Source organism: Paroedura picta, chromosome 1 (assembly GCF_049243985.1).
Source record: "Paroedura picta isolate Pp20150507F chromosome 1, Ppicta_v3.0, whole genome shotgun sequence".
Classification (NCBI taxonomy): domain Eukaryota; kingdom Metazoa; phylum Chordata; class Lepidosauria; order Squamata; family Gekkonidae; genus Paroedura; species Paroedura picta.
Window position 1 is genome coordinate 123,363,958 of NC_135369.1, and position 17,642 is coordinate 123,381,599.

A 17,642-nucleotide genomic window follows, 5' to 3' on the forward strand; every position below is an offset into this window, starting at 1 on the left:
TAATTTTTTACCTGATTAACCCCACCCCTAATTTCAAATACTGTAAATTAATCTTGTTCCAAGTTTCACCTCATGTTTTATTAAAGCTCTATCAACTTTGGGGAGCAGGTAAATTATCACCAGGCTGCAGAAAATGAAAAAAAGTTAATGGGCAAAAAAGGTAAAGATTAGAAGCAGCATGGGGCACTCTTGAATGGGAAAAGGGGTTAGCTTTGCTGGTGTTTGATGTAGCTTTTCATTTGCATGGATCAAACATGTTTCCATACTTGAAGGGTACTCTGAAAAGTACTCAGCTGCTAAAAAAACAAAGAAAAGGAAAATAAAACAACATTTTTACGGTGCAGAAAATTGTATGGGCAGAAAAAAGACATGCTTGTTTGGTCACCAGGCACTGCTGAATACATACTTAAGACTGTCCTGCACCAATTGTATATGCCGCAGTCAGCTGATATTCCTAGCTATATAAATCTGTGGCTTTACTTCTGAAACAAAGTGACCTGTTTAAGATGAATATCAAGATGCCCACAATAAATCAATAACAATTTGAGTTCCTTTTTTACATGGAAAAAAGAATGGAAAGAGTACTGTTTGCAGGGGTCATGAAAACTCCTAGAGGAAAGTTCCCAGCAGCTATAAAACAGCTGCACTATGATGGGATCAATTCTAAAATTCACAGAAGAAGCACCCAAGGCGTTCTAATGACATTCTTTTAACAAATACTTTAAGTTGTATTTTTGACAGTCATGGGAGCTAAGAAGTGTTAAGGGGGTTGTGGGGGGGGGTTTAAAGATGAATTTCCATTTATTTTCTGAACAGTCCTAGCAAAAGATACTCTGCTGAGGAAGTCACACAGTAAAAGCCAAGTCCTGTAGCCCTTTAAAGATTAACAGATTTATTTGGCTTTAAGCTACCAAAGATTAGGCTACAATAGTGAGCTAAAAACTTTTCTTTTGTTCATACAAAAGAAAATGATTCTGTGGTTTCCAATATGCTACAGAAGCAGATGTAACAATAAATAAATGTGTCAACGTTGTTGTTTCCATATCACTAACACCTAAACTGTGTAAACAGGTATGTTTCTACTTTTTCTCACAGAGCCTTCCCTTGAAACTTGACACCAGAGTGGAAGGCAGCATCCAATAGCCAAATGCTGCTTTAATGTGTTGCGTGAATATTAGGCAGAGACTACCAAAGTATGGGAGAAATGGAGAGAAATGGTAAGAATATGGAAATAATTGTGAGAGGCATGGGAGATGTAGTGGAATAGTACCTAAAAGATGGGACAATTCTGTGTAGAGGGCTTTTTGTCCAAGACTGGTCTGGGCCTGAAGGCAATGCTAAGACTATCTAACAAAGGTTTTTAACTGCCCCTACCCTCTTCACCATGGTTGTCTATGAATAAGCAGACTAAATTGTCTTACATTCTGCACACACGTGCCCCTTTTGTACTTACTTTCAGCTGCAAACACATCAGAAATAAGCTTTGCACTAATGCGTTATAATGCTCTTGTACTTCTTTTCTTATTTGCTCTTTGAGATGGTAATTTTCTTTATGCAGTTCAGCAAATCTGGCTCTCAGGACTGTTACTTCCATGATCATTGCATGGCTCAGTTCTGCTACCTAAACAATGAAGAGAAATGGCAATAAAAACAATGAGCCACTATCTAAATTCATAAATGACAGGTTTAAAACACTCCTTTGTATGTATATATAAGCTAGCAACAAGAGACCAGGCACAACCAACAGCGAATGAAGGGCCCCCGCTCCCCCCCCTTCCTCCCAGAACGCCACCAGAACTCTCTGGACCTGTTGTGGTATTGCAATGTTGCATCGTTATACTATTTATTATATTGTTATACTGTTATACTGTTATATTGTTATATTGTTATACTGTTATTAATTACTGTATGTTTTTAACGAAGACTGTTTCATGTATTGTTGATTAGTTTAATGTAAACCGCCCTGAGCCTTCGGGGAGGGCAGTATATAAATCAAATAAATAAATAAATAAATAAATAAATAAATAAATAAATAAATAAATAAATACATAAATAAATAAATAAATAAACAAACAAATAAATAAATACATAAATAAATAAATAAGAGATGTTCCTAGATTTAGCTGAATAAAAATAGGACTATCACCCACCTGACTAAGCCCCAACTCAGCATTTCTGCCTTTGTCTTCTGTTGCATGGATTTCCTGAAAGAAAATTGAAAGCATCTTTCATCTCATTTCTACTTGATTAGCACAACAGCCATGCAAACCCCTTCCAGAGAAAAGGAATCAGAGCAACACATTTCCCACTCCCACCATAAAATCAACAGCGTGAGAATACTTGTTCTTTTTGATACAGTAGTTGCTGCTGCTGCTGTAGGATATTTTCATAGAACATGGAGTAGGTCTCAAAACTGCTGCGTTCTCTGGCCATGATGTCACAACCTAGAGCAGTGAGGCATCTTTGTATGTGGTCTTTACCAAAGGTGATCTGGAAAAAAAAATCATCCCTGAAAATAACAGTCCAATTGTTACTTTCCTAGGAATGCACTGCTTTGCAAATTTGCTTCCAGTCATTCTTCCAGAGAGAGCCAGTTTGGTGTAGTGGTTAGGAGTGCGGACTTCTAATCTGGCATGCCAGGTTCGATTCTGCGCTCTCCTACATGTGACCTTGGGCTCGCCACAGCACTGATAAAGCTCTTCTGACCGAGCAGTGATATCAGGGCTCTCTCAGCCTCACCCACCTCACAGGGTGTTTGTTGTGGGGAGAGAAATGGGAAGGCGACTGTAAGCTGCTTTGAGCCTCCTTCGGGTAGGGAAAAGCAGCATATAAGAACCAACTCTTCTTCTTCTTCTTCTTCACTGGTGTTACAGTATACACTTGGAATGTTTGATATGGATTTGCCAACCTCCAGGTAGGGCCTGTAGAGCTCCTGGAATTTCAATTGATCTTCAGTAAACAGAGGTCAGAAGAGATGTCCACAATGCTGATTTTATGAATTTGTGATGAACACAAGAGGTTTGATCAGTCAGCTTAGATAGCTATGGGCTAGTATAATTTATTTGTGATAGTTCCACACTAGGACACTCCTGCATTGCCTAGTCACTTTCTGCCTGCAGTCAGCTGCAAGTAGAATAGAACTGGGGTTCAAAGAGGCATTTCAGTGTACTGCTAAATTCCCTACAGCTCAACAAGGGCAAGATCATACAGTTATTTAGACATTAACCCTGTTTAGTAAAGGTTCCACTTCTCGCATAAGAAAGAAACAAAAGGAAAATTGCAATATAATTCAATGCTTCCTCTACCCCCCATACAAACACACACCTCTTTCCTGGTGTTAGGTCTACTGCAAATTCAAAACACACTATCTTGCCTATACTTCTTTTTGGGTTGTTGTGTAGCAGCCATATTTTAGTCTGGAAAAATATATCTTTGTAAAAGTCATTTGTAAAAGCTATTTTGGGTCCTCGTTGGAGAAAAAGACAGATGGGGAAAGCAAGCAAGATGGAGAAAGAAAGCAAGAAGAGAGAAGCAAGCAATGGAAAATCCCATGGCCGGAAGACTTTCCCAGCCTCCTAAAGATGGAGACTTTTGGAGAAGAGTTGCCATTCCTGGAGATCTGGGGTAGAGCCTGGAAAGGATAGAGTCTGAGGAGGGGAAGGAGCTCAGCAGAAATATGATTCCTATCCTGTCCATCTTCTGAAGTTCTAGTTTTCTTCCAGAAGCTGAGCGGGGTTGGCCCTGGTCAGCACTGGAATGGGAGACCACTAGGGAAGTCCAGGGTCGCTACTACACAGAGATAGGCAATGGCAAGCCACCTTGAAGTGTCTCTTTCTAGACACTTTACTGCCCGCTTACTGCCCCAAAATTCCTCATTGCCCCTCTGAATCCTTCCACCACCCTGATGGGGGGGGCATGCCACTCACTTTTGAACCCCTGCTTTACTTAATATTTATGACTGTATTTTTATTGACTGATGTTACCCACTTGGTATACAGCTATAAAAATAAAGTTTAATTAATTCATTCATTAACAGATTTTCCCATGCTGAGAATATTGATGATAATTGAATACTGTACTTGCTTAGGGCTGATTTACATACCCCTCTTCCTTTATCCTGATGTAACTTTAATAACATTTTATTTAACTTTATACATATTATCATGAAAAGTAGTTGGCAAAATGAAGCAAACCTGCTCTTCTCTTACAGATCAGTTGTAGAGTGAACTGAAATCTATAGCAGCTGAAATAAATTAATCCAGTTTCCTGCTAGCACATGGTTTTTATGAAAGCTGGTATCACTTTACCACATATGTAACACTAGGCTGCAAGTATTGTATTCTCAGGGAGTTCTCCAGTCCTCCCTGCTAATACAAACAGAACCAGGTAGATCTGGCGAGAATACTTTATACCATTCCATACTTCACACATGCCTTCCAGTCCACTCCCCAAAATGATAATCTAAGTAGCAAAGACAGCAAAATACAAATGCTGAACGAGATGTTTGCCATGAGCATGGAACTCTCATGACAACATACAAGTTCTTAAAACAAAGAATTTATTTATTTCATACTTACAACATTTGTTCTTGAAACTAAGAAACAGTGCTATTTTTTAAAAGCATATTTCTTCAATGATGGTGCATCAGTTATTAACACAAACATCAGTTATTAAAACAATTACTGGTGCTTGTGGGAAACAGCCTAACATTCTAAGTTACTCATCAAGCATCCTGAACAATTCAAACTTGGGAAAGTCCCCACTATTGTCAAAGAAAAGCATAGTTTTGGAGTATAAAATAAGTTATTTTTAGCACATCAGGGTCGAGTCTGCACGGAGCTTTTTATCCACTCCCAGCCTGAATAAATCTCTCCTGTCAACACTGAATTTGATTTCCATTTTGATTTGGGGTGCTTTAAATTTTCCCTCTGCAACATGCATGATTGATCCACAATGACCCTACCTTTCCTCCGCCCCCCCCGCCCCAATATCCAGGAGTGGATATAAGCCTCAATATTTGAAGTGTATATTTCTTCTTCCTACTCCGTGCCTGCAATGTAGTAAAGCAGTCTTCCCTGATTGGCCAGGGCGACAGTTCAAAGACTTCCTGGTTCCCAGTTGCAAGGCTTCCCTCCCTGTTTTAAAGTGACTGCACTCTAGAAGCCCACATTTCTCTCAGCAGAGATTTGCCTCATTCTCTGAGAGGCTGCTGCTGGCTTGGGAGTCAAAAGAGAAGGAATAAAGCACTAATGCTGGCAAACTCCCCCCCCCCTTGCCAGTTCAGGAAAGGTAGTTCAGCTTCGTGACCACCGCTCCCCAACCCACTCTGAGCTTCTCCAATCAAGAGCAGAAGGCTTTCTGTTTCATTGGGGGGGGGGGAAGACCCAGGTTCAAATCGATCTGAATTCAGCAGGATCAACAGCGGGGGGGGGGGGGGGAGTCAGTGCAGAATCAGCCCAGGTTAGATTCAGTTTCAGTTCAGGATTGTCCCTCTACCACAATTCTTTAAAATGCTCACACTTTCTTTCTCCCCCTGCCTTTCTTTCTCCAGTCTTCCGTATTCCATCTTTAGCTCCCGCACTTGTTCCTCCTCTCCTCCACACTCTTCTGGAGCTCCTCTTCTCCTTACTTTTTCCTTTTGCTTTCAACTAGCCCCAGCCATCATGCCACATGTCTCCCACCACCTCTCCTTTGCAGCTATATTCCGACACCCCCTGCTCTTACCAATACCCCTGAATCTCATGCTAGGACCACTTGCTTCTGCTTGAAGTTTGATCCTGACCTCTTGAGCCTGTCCTGTCAAACTGTCTCTTTTTACCATCTCCTTCTCTTCCCACTACTCCCTCTCCTGCATATAATCTCATATCTTATGACCAAATGTCCCTTGAAGTGTAGAAACTTAAATCTCTAGATCAGAGCCAGATGAAGTGCAGGAAGAATTTCCTGCAAACCTACATGTGCAGAAAAATGTAAAACTTACCTAAATTCCTTTCCTCACATGTGTGTGTGTGTAATCATCCCTTCTTGATTCTTGGAAGAAGTAAGCAGAGACTCATGAAACCTCATACTCTGCCCATACATTTTGTTAGTCTTTAAGGTGCTATTTGGGGTTGTCAGGTGCTCTCTGGCCACTGACACGGGATGGGGAGGTAGGATTGACAGATTCATTTTAGGAAACCCATGGAGATTTGGGGATGGAATCTGAAAAGGACAGGGACCTGTGTGAGGTGGAATACCATAGAGTCCAACCTTCAAAGCAGTCATTTACTCCAGGGAAACTGATCTCTGCAGTCTGGAGATTAGCTGTAATTCCGGGGGATTTCCAGGTCCCACCTGGAGGCTGGCTTCCCTAGTATTATTGGCCTTTTGTTCTAGCACTTTTCTGTCCATTACTGTACTCAGTTAATATCCATTTAATTAATTAGAAGTCTCTCTCTCTCTCATCAACTCCATAACTCCTTAAGATGGTTTTGCCCTATGCAAGCCAAATTTCTAGTAAAGAAGTATAATATAAGCACCTCTGCATCAGTTTCTTGGTAATTTTCCATTAGTCGTTGAGTAAATGACTCAATTATTTCTGGCCTAGTAATTGAGAAGTTTTCTTGCATACTGTGATGTTTCCAGAGCTCTGAAAGAACAGAGAAAAGAACATCCATTTTCAGTATAACAGAATAATGGAAGTTGTAGCCTTCAACACTATAGTAAACTTGAACAAAATGTTTGTAAAAGTCTAACTCTCTGGCATAAGCTGGAGCATTATTTGTGCCAAAGGAGAGAGATAACAATGACCCCAGACAGTTGGGCCAAACACTGGCTGTCAGCTCAAGCAGCTTGCTCCCAGGAGCCAGCCGATCCCTGGGAAGGACAGGGCGCTGGACCTGGGGGGCTTCAGGCTTCTTTCTGATCTGCAGCTCAAGGAACAGACTGAAGGTGCACTGCAGATTCTCTCTTGGTAAAGACCTGACCCCTCCAACCCCACGCTTTCTGAGCATATTTTCTGTGTGGCTACCCATCCTTTGCTATGTTTGCAGAAGTTCCCTGGTTAAGATGACCAGAGTCTAATTTTAACCAGGGTGTAGACTGCACAGAGTTTTTATTCCAACCCCAGGTTGATTCAGTCCCTGCCCTCTACACAGAATGTGATTTCCATTTGGATTGGGGGTGATTTAAATTTTCCTTCTGCAGCAAGAAGGATTGATCCGGTGTGACCCTACCTTTATTGTGCAATATCTTAGAGTGCTTTTAATGCTCAATATTTTTCAAATCCGGATTGGGAAAACAAGCTCCGTGGTAGAGAACCTCTGATAGGTCACACTTGGTCATGTGACAAGCTTGCCTTAAAGGAGAAGCCCCTAATTTCTCTCAAATTCTGTCGGTCCTGGATTTTTTCTCCCTTCTCTGCCTTTTTCGATCCTGCTTGGATCCCTGCTTAGCTCCTCTCCCCCCACCCTTCAAGAAAAAAAAGAAAGAGGCTTGGCTCCCCCCACCTTCTGAACTACCCTAACCATGTGCAGAACACTTTCCTGTTTCAATTGGGGGGGGAGAGGAAGACCCGAGTTCAAAGCGATCTGAATTCAACAGGATTGACAATAATTCAACAGGATTGGAATAAGGAAAGTAAGTGCAGACTCTACCCTGGGCTCTAATGGGCTACTAGGTCCCGGGGTTTTCACCTTCCTCATAGCATAGTCTCTGCATGATTGTACAGTTAAAAAGATCATAACTGGTACAACTGACTGCTGACATTTAGGCACTGCCTGGAACGTAGTGCAGGTTGTGCAGGATGGACTCCTGACTTGACCAGAAAGGGGATCCCCTTAAGAGTGTGGGGGGACACCGACTGCATGACATCCAACCGTGCAGCTGATGCATTGATCACACCCCTAGGAAGGTGGTGATGGGTAGAAATAGTTTCTGCTGCTCCCACCCCTGATACCAGCCCTCTTCCCTCAGCTACTCCCACAGACAGGTGCTGACAGCAGCTGCGCTATGAACTACACTTGTTGTCTCCAGCCTATGCTGCACCAGACCCGAGGAAGCTGTAATCAGTACAGTTGTGGCCTGAATCTCCCTAGCAGTGTGTGTCTTAGTTGTCCTTCTCTTTTCTTTCCCCTCATGGGCTCATTCCCAATCCAGGCAAAACTGCAAATCTCCTACCATGAAGCACAAATATTGTGTTTCTCTGTGGACTAACATTTGTCTAAATATCATATTTCATAAGTATTTCATATGTGTTTTTTCAAAAGTACTTATAAACTCTTGTGTGTGTGTATGTGTGTGTGTGTGTTTTTTCTTTTTGGTGTGTGGGGGAGTTGATTTTACTTAGAGGCTGCGTACCCTGCCTCTACAGCATTCTGGTGTACCTCTCCAATAACTGGTGGAAAGGCTGCTATTCTAAGCCGACATCCTTTATTTCAGAAGCATCGGCTGCTCCACCCCTATTTATTGTGTGACGTTGCACGTTATCTTTTGATTTAGTGAGCACAAGATAACAGAGACTTTATTAAAATGAGCTAGTTATTAAACAAGGGAAGTCGTTACCAGTAGGAAGGTTTCTCTCCTCTCTTGCTTTTTCAGATATAACCAATGTCAGTTCTTTGTTTATTTTCTTTTGCACATCATGAATCATATGTATTTCTAGACTTTCCAAGATCTGTTTAAGCTAGAAACAGGAGATATATCATGCATGTTAGAAAGACAAGAGGATACAAAGGCAACTGACTTTCAGTAGCCCCAACATCAGCATACAGTTGAGAATCAATTGTGTTACGGGTATGTCTTCCAGTTAGCAGAGAATTTTTCCTTGCATAGCAGGTGGGCAGGTTTGGGATGAAAGAACACTCGGACATTGTGGAGTAACGGCCACCGCTTTATTTACAGGAGCAGGGGGTGGCATGGGGGGGAGTCAGCGGACTGCTTGGGCCATCTGTTCCCAGAGGCCTTTCTTGCAGCTGAGGCACACATGGACACCAAGCAGTGCCATCTGGGAACCATCCTGGTGAGGGGACACCAGCTTTTGGGTGCCAATGGGCACAAGCCTCTGAGAGGCAACCCTCTGCAATCTGGCACTGAGCCGGCCAGCTACCACCGCTGGAGCAGGCCTTGCTCAGCCTGTGTCCAACCTCTTAAGGTGGCCTCTGCCTGGCCCTCTGCTCCCAGAGGCCTTTCCTGCTGCCGAGGTGTGCTCTCAGTCAGCAGGTAGTGCCCAGCAGTTCAGCCATCTGGGACCCTCTGGGAGGCAGCAACTATTGGTTGCCAGCGGGTGTGAGCCTCTCGGTGGCAATCCTCTGCTATGTGGTAACACATGCTGCCTTGCTCTGCATGTGAACAGTCTCTTAAAGAGACTCCCATTCTAGGCAGTCTGGTGTGCAGACTCAGACTGCCTGCGCAAACAGGTCCAGCCATGCCCAAACCACCAGCTATTACAAATAAGCAACATGTAAGAAACTAATACAGGGAGGGCGAGTGGGAAGCGTTGCCACCAGCTGGCAGGAAAATTAGGCCTGGCACACAGGCAGCTCCTTAAATTGGGGAGCTTTCCTGGTCCCCTCTTTCCCGCCCCTCCACCGGAGCGGGAGCAGGTCAGCTGCATCTGGTGCCCTTGGCCACCGGCACCCTCGCCAGGCTTCTGGTGGCTAAGCACACATTCACTCTTTTACAGCCCTTGCCCATCGTGTCTGGAATGGTTTGGCCTCAGATGAATCAGGGCTGTCCTTGCTTGACTAGTGTAAAAAGCAATGTGGTGCAGTGGTCAGAGTGTTGAACTGGGAGATCTGGAAGTGTTGAATCTGGGAGATCCAGGTTCAAATCCCTACTCATGCCAAGGGAGCTCGCTGAGTTACTTTAGGCTAGTCACATCCTCGCAGCCTTACTTATCGTACAAGGTTGTTGTGAGTATAGAGTAGAGGAGAGCAGAATAGATGTCAGTTATTCTGGGTCCCCATGGGGGAGGAAGGGCGTATGAATTAAGTAAATATTGATAATAAAATAATGTTTAATAAGTACAGACATTCAGCTGACCTTCAAGTAACTAATTAATTATCAAAGACTATTGATATTTTGTTTAAAAAATATACTGCACTTTAGTTTGTAATCAGTTGATAATCAGGGGCTTTCCGCACTCCTTCAAAATTGCACAATGGTTACTAATTGAAAACGCTACAGTTTTGCCATTATGCACAACGTCGTTGACAATCTGCAACACACCTGAAACCGATCCGCAAAAAGCGCTTTGTTGTAGCGCTTTCAGGGAAATCCCAAAAAGTGGATTCACCCTCCGGAAAGCGCTACACTCCTGCAACCAATCTGCAACACTAGCGGGAAAGTTCCGTGCGTTACCATTGTTGTGGTTTCTGCAAAGTCCCTCCCCCTGGCTCTCTCCTCTGATCTTCCGGCGAAGCGATCGCCATTTTTTTTTCTCCAAGCGAGCTGAGATCAACGCACCGGCGAGCCTCCGTTTAGCCAGTGAGGCTTCCCCGTCTGCAGTCCCTCTGTTGACAGTCACTAAGCACAATCAACACAGAAGCCCGTTTGCTGATGTATTTTCCCTTTATTTTTCACACTGTTTTCGGCCGAAAATCGCACCCGTGAGGGGGGGGGGTTTCACTCGGGGGGAGTGTGCCGATGAAACGGCAGCTCAAACACACTTGCTAGCTGGATGGGTCTCTCCGTTGCAACGAATCAACGCAGATTCGTTGCAACGTGTGTGTTTTTTTTTTAAACCTTTCTTAAAGGGAAAGGGGCTGTTTGGGAGCATGCTAACGGCCGCCCATTGGCTGCTTGACGGCCAGGGGCGGGATGAGCTTGGCAATAGCGCTTCCTTTCTAGCGATTTTTGCCGAGACCGGAAGCCTGTGGAAAACGATAGAAATGCAACTGGATTCCACTACAAAGGCAGGTATGCATAACAACGAATTCCACTATTTTAAATGGCGATTTTTCGTTCAGCAAACAATTTGCTACATGGATCCCGGTGCGGAAAGCCCCTCAGTTTTAGCCCTTTAGATAGAAATTCATATACTGTAGATTTGGTGAGGGTTGAAGTTCTAATATTTTAAAAGAAAACATATCTATTCTTTATAGAATATAAACTTAACAACCTCCTCTCTGTTTTCCTTTACCTGCTGTGTCTTGAGCTCAGCTTCTGGAGCTTGTTTCAGGGGAAATATACACTGAGATGTAGTAATAAATCCTTCGAATTCATCTTCTAGACCCATACGTATGGCCACAGATCTCAGAGCAGGGTAAAGAATTTCAATACTAGAAAAATGCAGAGTTACATATATTGTACACATATTAATAAGACATATTTCCTAGTTATTTTTCAGTTACCTTCTCTCACACACTCCACATTATACATTTCTATGTATTTCCCTGTCATTTTCGCCCTGTGAAAGCCAGTTGGGTGACCTTAGAGCAGGAAATGTAGAGGGAAGGGCAGGACAACGCTGCAGAGACTATCATGCCTTTCCCCCTCCATATGGGCTTGCCCCTAGTTGCTCACTGGTTGCTCACCAATGGGATGTGATATAAAAAGTGGCAAATCCACTTTTTGTGATTTGCCTAATCCTGAGGCAAATCCTGAGGCAATTTGCTTCATCCTGAGGCAAATCTGGGCAAAACGTGAGCCAGCCCCTGGATGCAGGCAACATCATGTGGAAGGGGCTCCAGAACCCACCAGCAACCAGAGGCTGTCCAGGGACAGATTCCTTATGTGGAAACAGTCTGACTCTTCATCATCACAGTGTGAGGACCCCCTTAGAAGGATGTAGCTGTTTTGAATTGCACTGTACCTCTATATACTTTTCAAACAATAAACTTACTTGTATATTTCAGAAAACTGCTTGTATAAGGGAACTGTGTTGATGTCATCAACTTTCAGTTTGAGTCTTCCCCACTCTGTCTTGGACACTTCCAATTGTTTCCATAATATCAGGTAAGATTTCAACATCGCACACGAGGCCATTGAATCAGGCAGCTCCAGCAGAACTCTAGAAGGCTTTCCGCTTACTTCAGCAAGTCTTCCTGAACTCTGCTGAAATAGTTGTGGGTAAACATATCATCAGAAATCATTTTTAAGAACAGAATGTTAAACTCTTGTGCATTATCCAAATTTTAAAAATTTCCCAAAGTCAAATAAATGGAAAACACAGAAGAGCTTATGTTTAAAAGATAAGTGAGATGATGCAGATCAAAAGGCTGAGTCTTTGACCTTTGTCAAATGTACAAAGATTTCTTTAAGTTATTAAGATGTTTTGCACAGGCATCCCAAGTGTTTGAATCTAGTTCTTATGGAAATATGTACAAATTGTCACAGTGTATTATCTCAGAAAGAACCAATTCACTTTTCTTTCATCATGGCAATGAAAAATACTTTCACAATTCTGGAAAATTAAACTCATCTTTAACCTATAACTTGGGCATTCAAAAATATGGCTTTTAAATGTGATGGAGAAATTACTTTCCAAATTAAATTAGCTAGGAATCAGACTATTGCTAGTAGTACTATAGTAGTAGTAGCAGCGGCAGCAGCAGCATATCCAGCCTTTCATTGCTTGCCTCAGGGCAGGTAACAACAAAGTCCATTCCACACAACTTAAATGTAGTCGAAGTCTTACCTTTTGTAAACGCTACTAATTTAACATTCTGCATGACATCGTAAACAAACCGCAAAGCTATAGCAACAATCGGAATTTTACAGCACTTCAGGGGAAATCCAGAAAAGTGGATTCCCCCTGAAAAAACTGAGCACAAACCAAAACACATCAGTGAAAGACATGTGCATTCTCAAAATAGCAGTAGAAAGAATGTCCCTCTCTAGCTCTCACCCCCGAGCTTCCAGAAATGCGATCACCATCCCCCCCCCCTTAAATCGCGAAAGCAACGAATAAGCGAGGCTTCTCTGGCTGAAGTCCCTCCACAAGCAATTCAGAAGTGCTTAACAGTAAAACAAAGCTCCCTTCTGCAATTGTCTTTAAAGTTCCCAAGCACAATACAGCCCCCTGTTCAACACCACCCATAATTTAGGCCAGAAATTGCACCCATGGGGGGGATTTTTTTTTTACTTGAAGAGCATGTAAACAATTAGGCGCCAGTTCCTACGCCAGCAAAAAAGGTCTTGAGACATCGAATGAACAATTACTCGTTGCTACTGGTGTTTGGGGTTTTTTAAAAAACAGTTTTTAAAGGGAAAGGGGCTTTTCAGGGGCATAAACACAACAGTTCATTGGCTGTTGTGTTTGATTTATGGCCAGGGGTGGGAAGAAGCACAGAAAAATATTGCCTCCTTTGTTGCAATTCCAGCAAGACTGGAAACCTGTGGGGAATGAATAGACCGCTACTGGGACTTCGATATTTAGCAACATTGGTCATTGTGCGGGATGGCCCCAAACTAAAACAATCAACTCAAAAACAAATTGCATACAATGCAATAAAACGTAAATCAATTATAAGTCCAAATTAAGTTTTAAAATTATTTTAAAAGTTACCTCTTTTTTCCAATTCAGATATTACTTGGGGAGGAGTAGTTCATTTTGGACGAATTTCAATGGCTGGATAGGTTCTCAACCATTGGTCTGGCGGAACAACTTTGTCACTTCACTTTTTTATAACTTCATTATCTACTAACTAGAAGAAACCCTCTTATATGAGTTACTGACTTTTGGAATGGTATTTTTTATCCCATTATAAGGTACACAAATTACTTTTTGTGAATTGTACATTAGTGTATTTTCCATGTTAAAATAAAAAATATATATTTTTAAAAAATGAAAGAGCTGCAGCTATCTTATTATTATCCATACTGATAAACAACAGTGCCAAATGGCTAAATGTTGCATATCTAAACTTTTCTCTTTATGGCTAAATGTTGCATATCTAAACTTTTCTCTTTATTGGTGCTCTCATTGACTCAGTAGTTTGCTGAGTTATTTGTCTACATTCAAATAGACAATGCTGATCCCATGGCTTTTAACAGCAGATCTAAGTACAATTGTTAACACAAACCTAGTTCCAGCATCAATGTTGTTTTGTAACATTAGAAATAAAGATAATTAGGGGTGGGGAGGATTAACTTAAGTAAATAAATAAGTTGGACTGTTAGCTATATTCTTGCCTTTGCAAAAGGTGTTCTCCATTCTCTGTGATCATCAAGAACTTCATAATTATTAGGGAGCATGTCCTCCATTTCAAACTGCATCCCAGCCAGCTCCCCATGAGCAATTCTTCGATCCTCATCATTAAGACCACACAGACATAACTAGAAAAGGATAGGATATCTTGAGAATATTGAATTCAACTAGAAAAGATTCATATAAGAGGCTGATAATAGTATAGGGAAATTAAGATGGTAAAAATCATCTTAGCACTGATAGGAATATCAAGGAATTTATTTCATTCCAGTCCAGTAGCAACACAACTAGAAATATCAGGAATAACTGGGAGATTTGTAAAAACAAAGTGGGAGTAAAAATACATTACCTGCATGCTATTACTTATGGGATTTAGATTGCTAATGGTCACAGGGAATGGACCTCCATCTGCTAGGAATGTTCTCCAGGGAAACAGCACCAGGGTCTGCAGTAAGGAATTGCAGGTTCAGAAATGTAATATTAAACTCCAATAATTCACAATTCACTCAGGCATTCTTAAACAAATCTCCATTGGCAGCAAAGCACATGCTAACCTCTGCTAGGCAGAAAACGGAAGTAAAGAACCTGTTGCAATGAAAGAGATGAGTGATCATGTAGTTTTTATAGGTGTTTTAGGGAATATATACTTATACATTGAAATCCTAGCTAAGAATCCTTCCTGGATTGTAGCACTTCAGACCGTAAGTGAGCAGATGGTATGTTATAGTGTCTCCTCACATAAAAATGCAAGTAGAAAACTTGCACAAGAGAAAGTGGTCGGAACCTTTTTCCCTTGCATGGTAGCTTTCCAGAAGAAATATATTTATGATTCATAAGAGCATTCAAAAATGTATTCTGAAGTAGTACATACTAAGAACAAGTACCATGTGATTTTGCTGAAACACATTGCTAAGGTCTTAGACTCCTACCAAGTATGCAAATCTCCCTGCCTTGTACTCAATATTGTTCGCAGCCAATAAAATTTATTAGAAGAAGAGTTGGTTCTTATATGCCACTTTTCTTGACCAGACAGAGTCTCAAAGCAGCTTACATTCTCCTTCCCTTTCCTCTCCCCACAACAGACACCCTGTGAGGGAGGTGGGACTGATATTACTACTTGGTCAGAACAGCTTTATCAGTGCTGTGGCGACCCCAGGGTCATCTAGCTGGCTGCATAACTTTAATTATTGCTATTGTAGGTGGCATTTTATCACTGCTGGTAAAAACAGGATGTGAAGAAAAACAGATTGTTTTAATATGAATTAAACTGAGAGAACTCTTCTAGGGGTAGTGTACATTATTAAATGTCCTTGCAAGAAACTGTCCATTGGCAAAATCCTGAGGAAACTTACAATATGTATTGCAGAACACAAAAGCAATATTCATCTTAGTAAAACAGGTGAGTAGATTCAGCATTTCCTGGAACATAACCATGGTCCAATTGTACTTACATGTTGAGCTGTCTTCAAATCTAAATGCTATAGGACCAAAGTGCTATTGACAAAACAGGCAGAGTGGATTCTAACATTGAAAACTCTGGTCCCGCATAGATTAAATGAGAGCCCCAAACTATTATCTCTCATATAAGATAAAAAACAAACCAAAGCAGTGGATTTCTCCCTTTAAAGTCTGTTGCTGTGAGAACTGTTTGAGATTATTACACGAGTCTTGAGAGAGAGAGAGAGAGAGAGAGAGAGAGAGAGAGAGAGATTTTTGAAAGACAATGTATTTGTTCTTGTTTTCATTTGTATTTGTATAGATCTCCCTGAAGAAACAGAGATGAAATCATAGAATCAGAGAATTTAAACATCCATAAAGGCCATCTAGTCCACCCCCCTGCTCAATTCAGGATCAGCCTAAATGTGTAGGGGCACTATCTTTATCCATTGTTGTTCCTCTATCTTTATGAAACCTAGGGGGTGGGACGTGTCCGGCTGTCCAAGTTGGAATAGGGCCAATCAGGGTGCAGCCAGCTTTGCCCTGATTGGCCCTGCAGCTCCCGCCCTCCATCCCTGGATTCTAGCCTCTTTGCTCTCAGACCTTCAGTGCCTGGAGCCAGCAGATAAGGGGAGAGGCCCTGGGCAAAGGGTCATGGTCGAGGGCCTCCTAACGAGGCTAGGCTGGGCCTGCTGATGAGGGCCTCCTGGCCTGCTGACTGCTCGTTAAGGATTGCTAAGGAGCTGACAAGCTGATTGCTAAGGAGCTCTGTCTGCTAACAGCTGCCCAGCCCCAGCCCACCCCACTTGATCTGGCTGCAAGCTGCTGCCCAAGGCCACCTTAAGCTGCCTGGCCAGGGGCCAGTGGAGGGGACTGTTTCAAGGCCCATTCTTAGGATCGAGCTTTGAAGCTATTAACATAATAAAACTATTATTTTTTCCACTGCACTTTTATCTCATTGGCATTATTCAGACATACAAGTTTGTCATTACATAGTGAACAACAGCACAAATTAGAAGAAAGGGGCTTTGGGGTAAAATCTGGAAAATATTTGGAACAGCTCTGTACTCACTCTGTGGCCACAGAGATCTAGCAGTTTTGGAATCAGTAGCTGGGAAGCAAAGGCACTTCTAACAATGGCATTACTTATTGGAGGTAATCCATGGTAGATTCTGTCTGTAACACTCTGATAGGCAGAGACATTTCCAGATGATAAAAATGCTTTTCTGAAGGATCACAAAAATAACGATAGCATTTGAAAAACTTAATGAGGTCATTTATTTTCTTTGTTTTTCAAAACATTTCCATAAATATGTCTTTTAAAAACAATTGTGTAGAGCTGTAGGCTTTTCAGTTGCATCAGTGCTGGCACATGCTCTCTTAATTAGTGACGTTTAAAGTTTTATTGAATTGTATTTTGATGCTTTTAATTAGAAGCCTCTTTGAAAGTACATAATTGACAGGTGGGATAGAACTTTTTAAAAAACATATAAACAGGGCCTTTCTTGGAAATTACATCAATTTGAGGAAACAATGGGATTATGACATCTTGTGATTTTGATGTGATGCCTCTGTTGAAACAGCCCAAAATGGCATTTGCCTTTTTTACCGCTGCATCACACTGCCTGCTCATGTTTAGTTTACAATGCACAAGTACCCCAAGGTCTCGTTCACACAGGGAACCTTATAAAAAACTTTACTAAAATCCAAGTAAACGACATCAACCGAATTTCCACGATCCAGCAAACCTGTCACTTGGTCAAAAAAGGAAAACAGGTTGGTCTGACAGGACCTGTTGGAGACAAATCCATGCTGACTTCCTTGGATCACCAAATTGTCCTCCAGATGTTTGCAGATCGCTCCCTTTAATATCTGCTCCATTATCTTACCCACAACAGAGGTCAGACTCACTGGTCTGTAGTTTCCCGGGTCATCCTTCCTCCCTTTTTTGAAGATCGGAATAACGTTTGCTCTCTTCCAGTCCTCCGGGACATCTCCAGTCCTTAAAGAGGTCCCGAAGATGATGGACAAGGGCTGTGCAAGTTCTCTGGAAAGTTCTTTGAGCACTCTTGGATGC

The 17,642-nt window shown here is 42.0% G+C and overlaps 1 protein-coding gene across 8 annotated transcripts in view; it reads right to left on the reverse strand.

Annotated features, from left to right (window-relative positions):
- LOC143819972 (uncharacterized) overlaps positions 1-17,642 on the reverse strand; it is a 103,666-nt gene that overhangs the window by 15,517 nt on the left and 70,507 nt on the right. For 7 of the 8 annotated variants that reach the window (XM_077302310.1, XM_077302324.1, XM_077302317.1 and 4 more), the window contains 10 exons: positions 16,638-16,791; positions 14,478-14,573; positions 14,113-14,256; positions 11,822-12,033; positions 11,120-11,258; positions 8,542-8,662; positions 6,519-6,628; positions 2,341-2,490; positions 2,151-2,204; positions 1,454-1,621 (listed from right to left, as the gene is read on the reverse strand). In XM_077302310.1, the coding sequence (XP_077158425.1) occupies positions 1,454-1,621; positions 2,151-2,204; positions 2,341-2,490; positions 6,519-6,628; positions 8,542-8,662; positions 11,120-11,258; positions 11,822-12,033; positions 14,113-14,256; positions 14,478-14,573; positions 16,638-16,791 (1,348 nt within the window). The remainder of the gene's footprint in view (positions 1-1,453; positions 1,622-2,150; positions 2,205-2,340; positions 2,491-6,518; positions 6,629-8,541; positions 8,663-11,119; positions 11,259-11,821; positions 12,034-14,112; positions 14,257-14,477; positions 14,574-16,637; positions 16,792-17,642) is intronic. The other variant, XM_077302283.1, reaches the window with a different exon arrangement.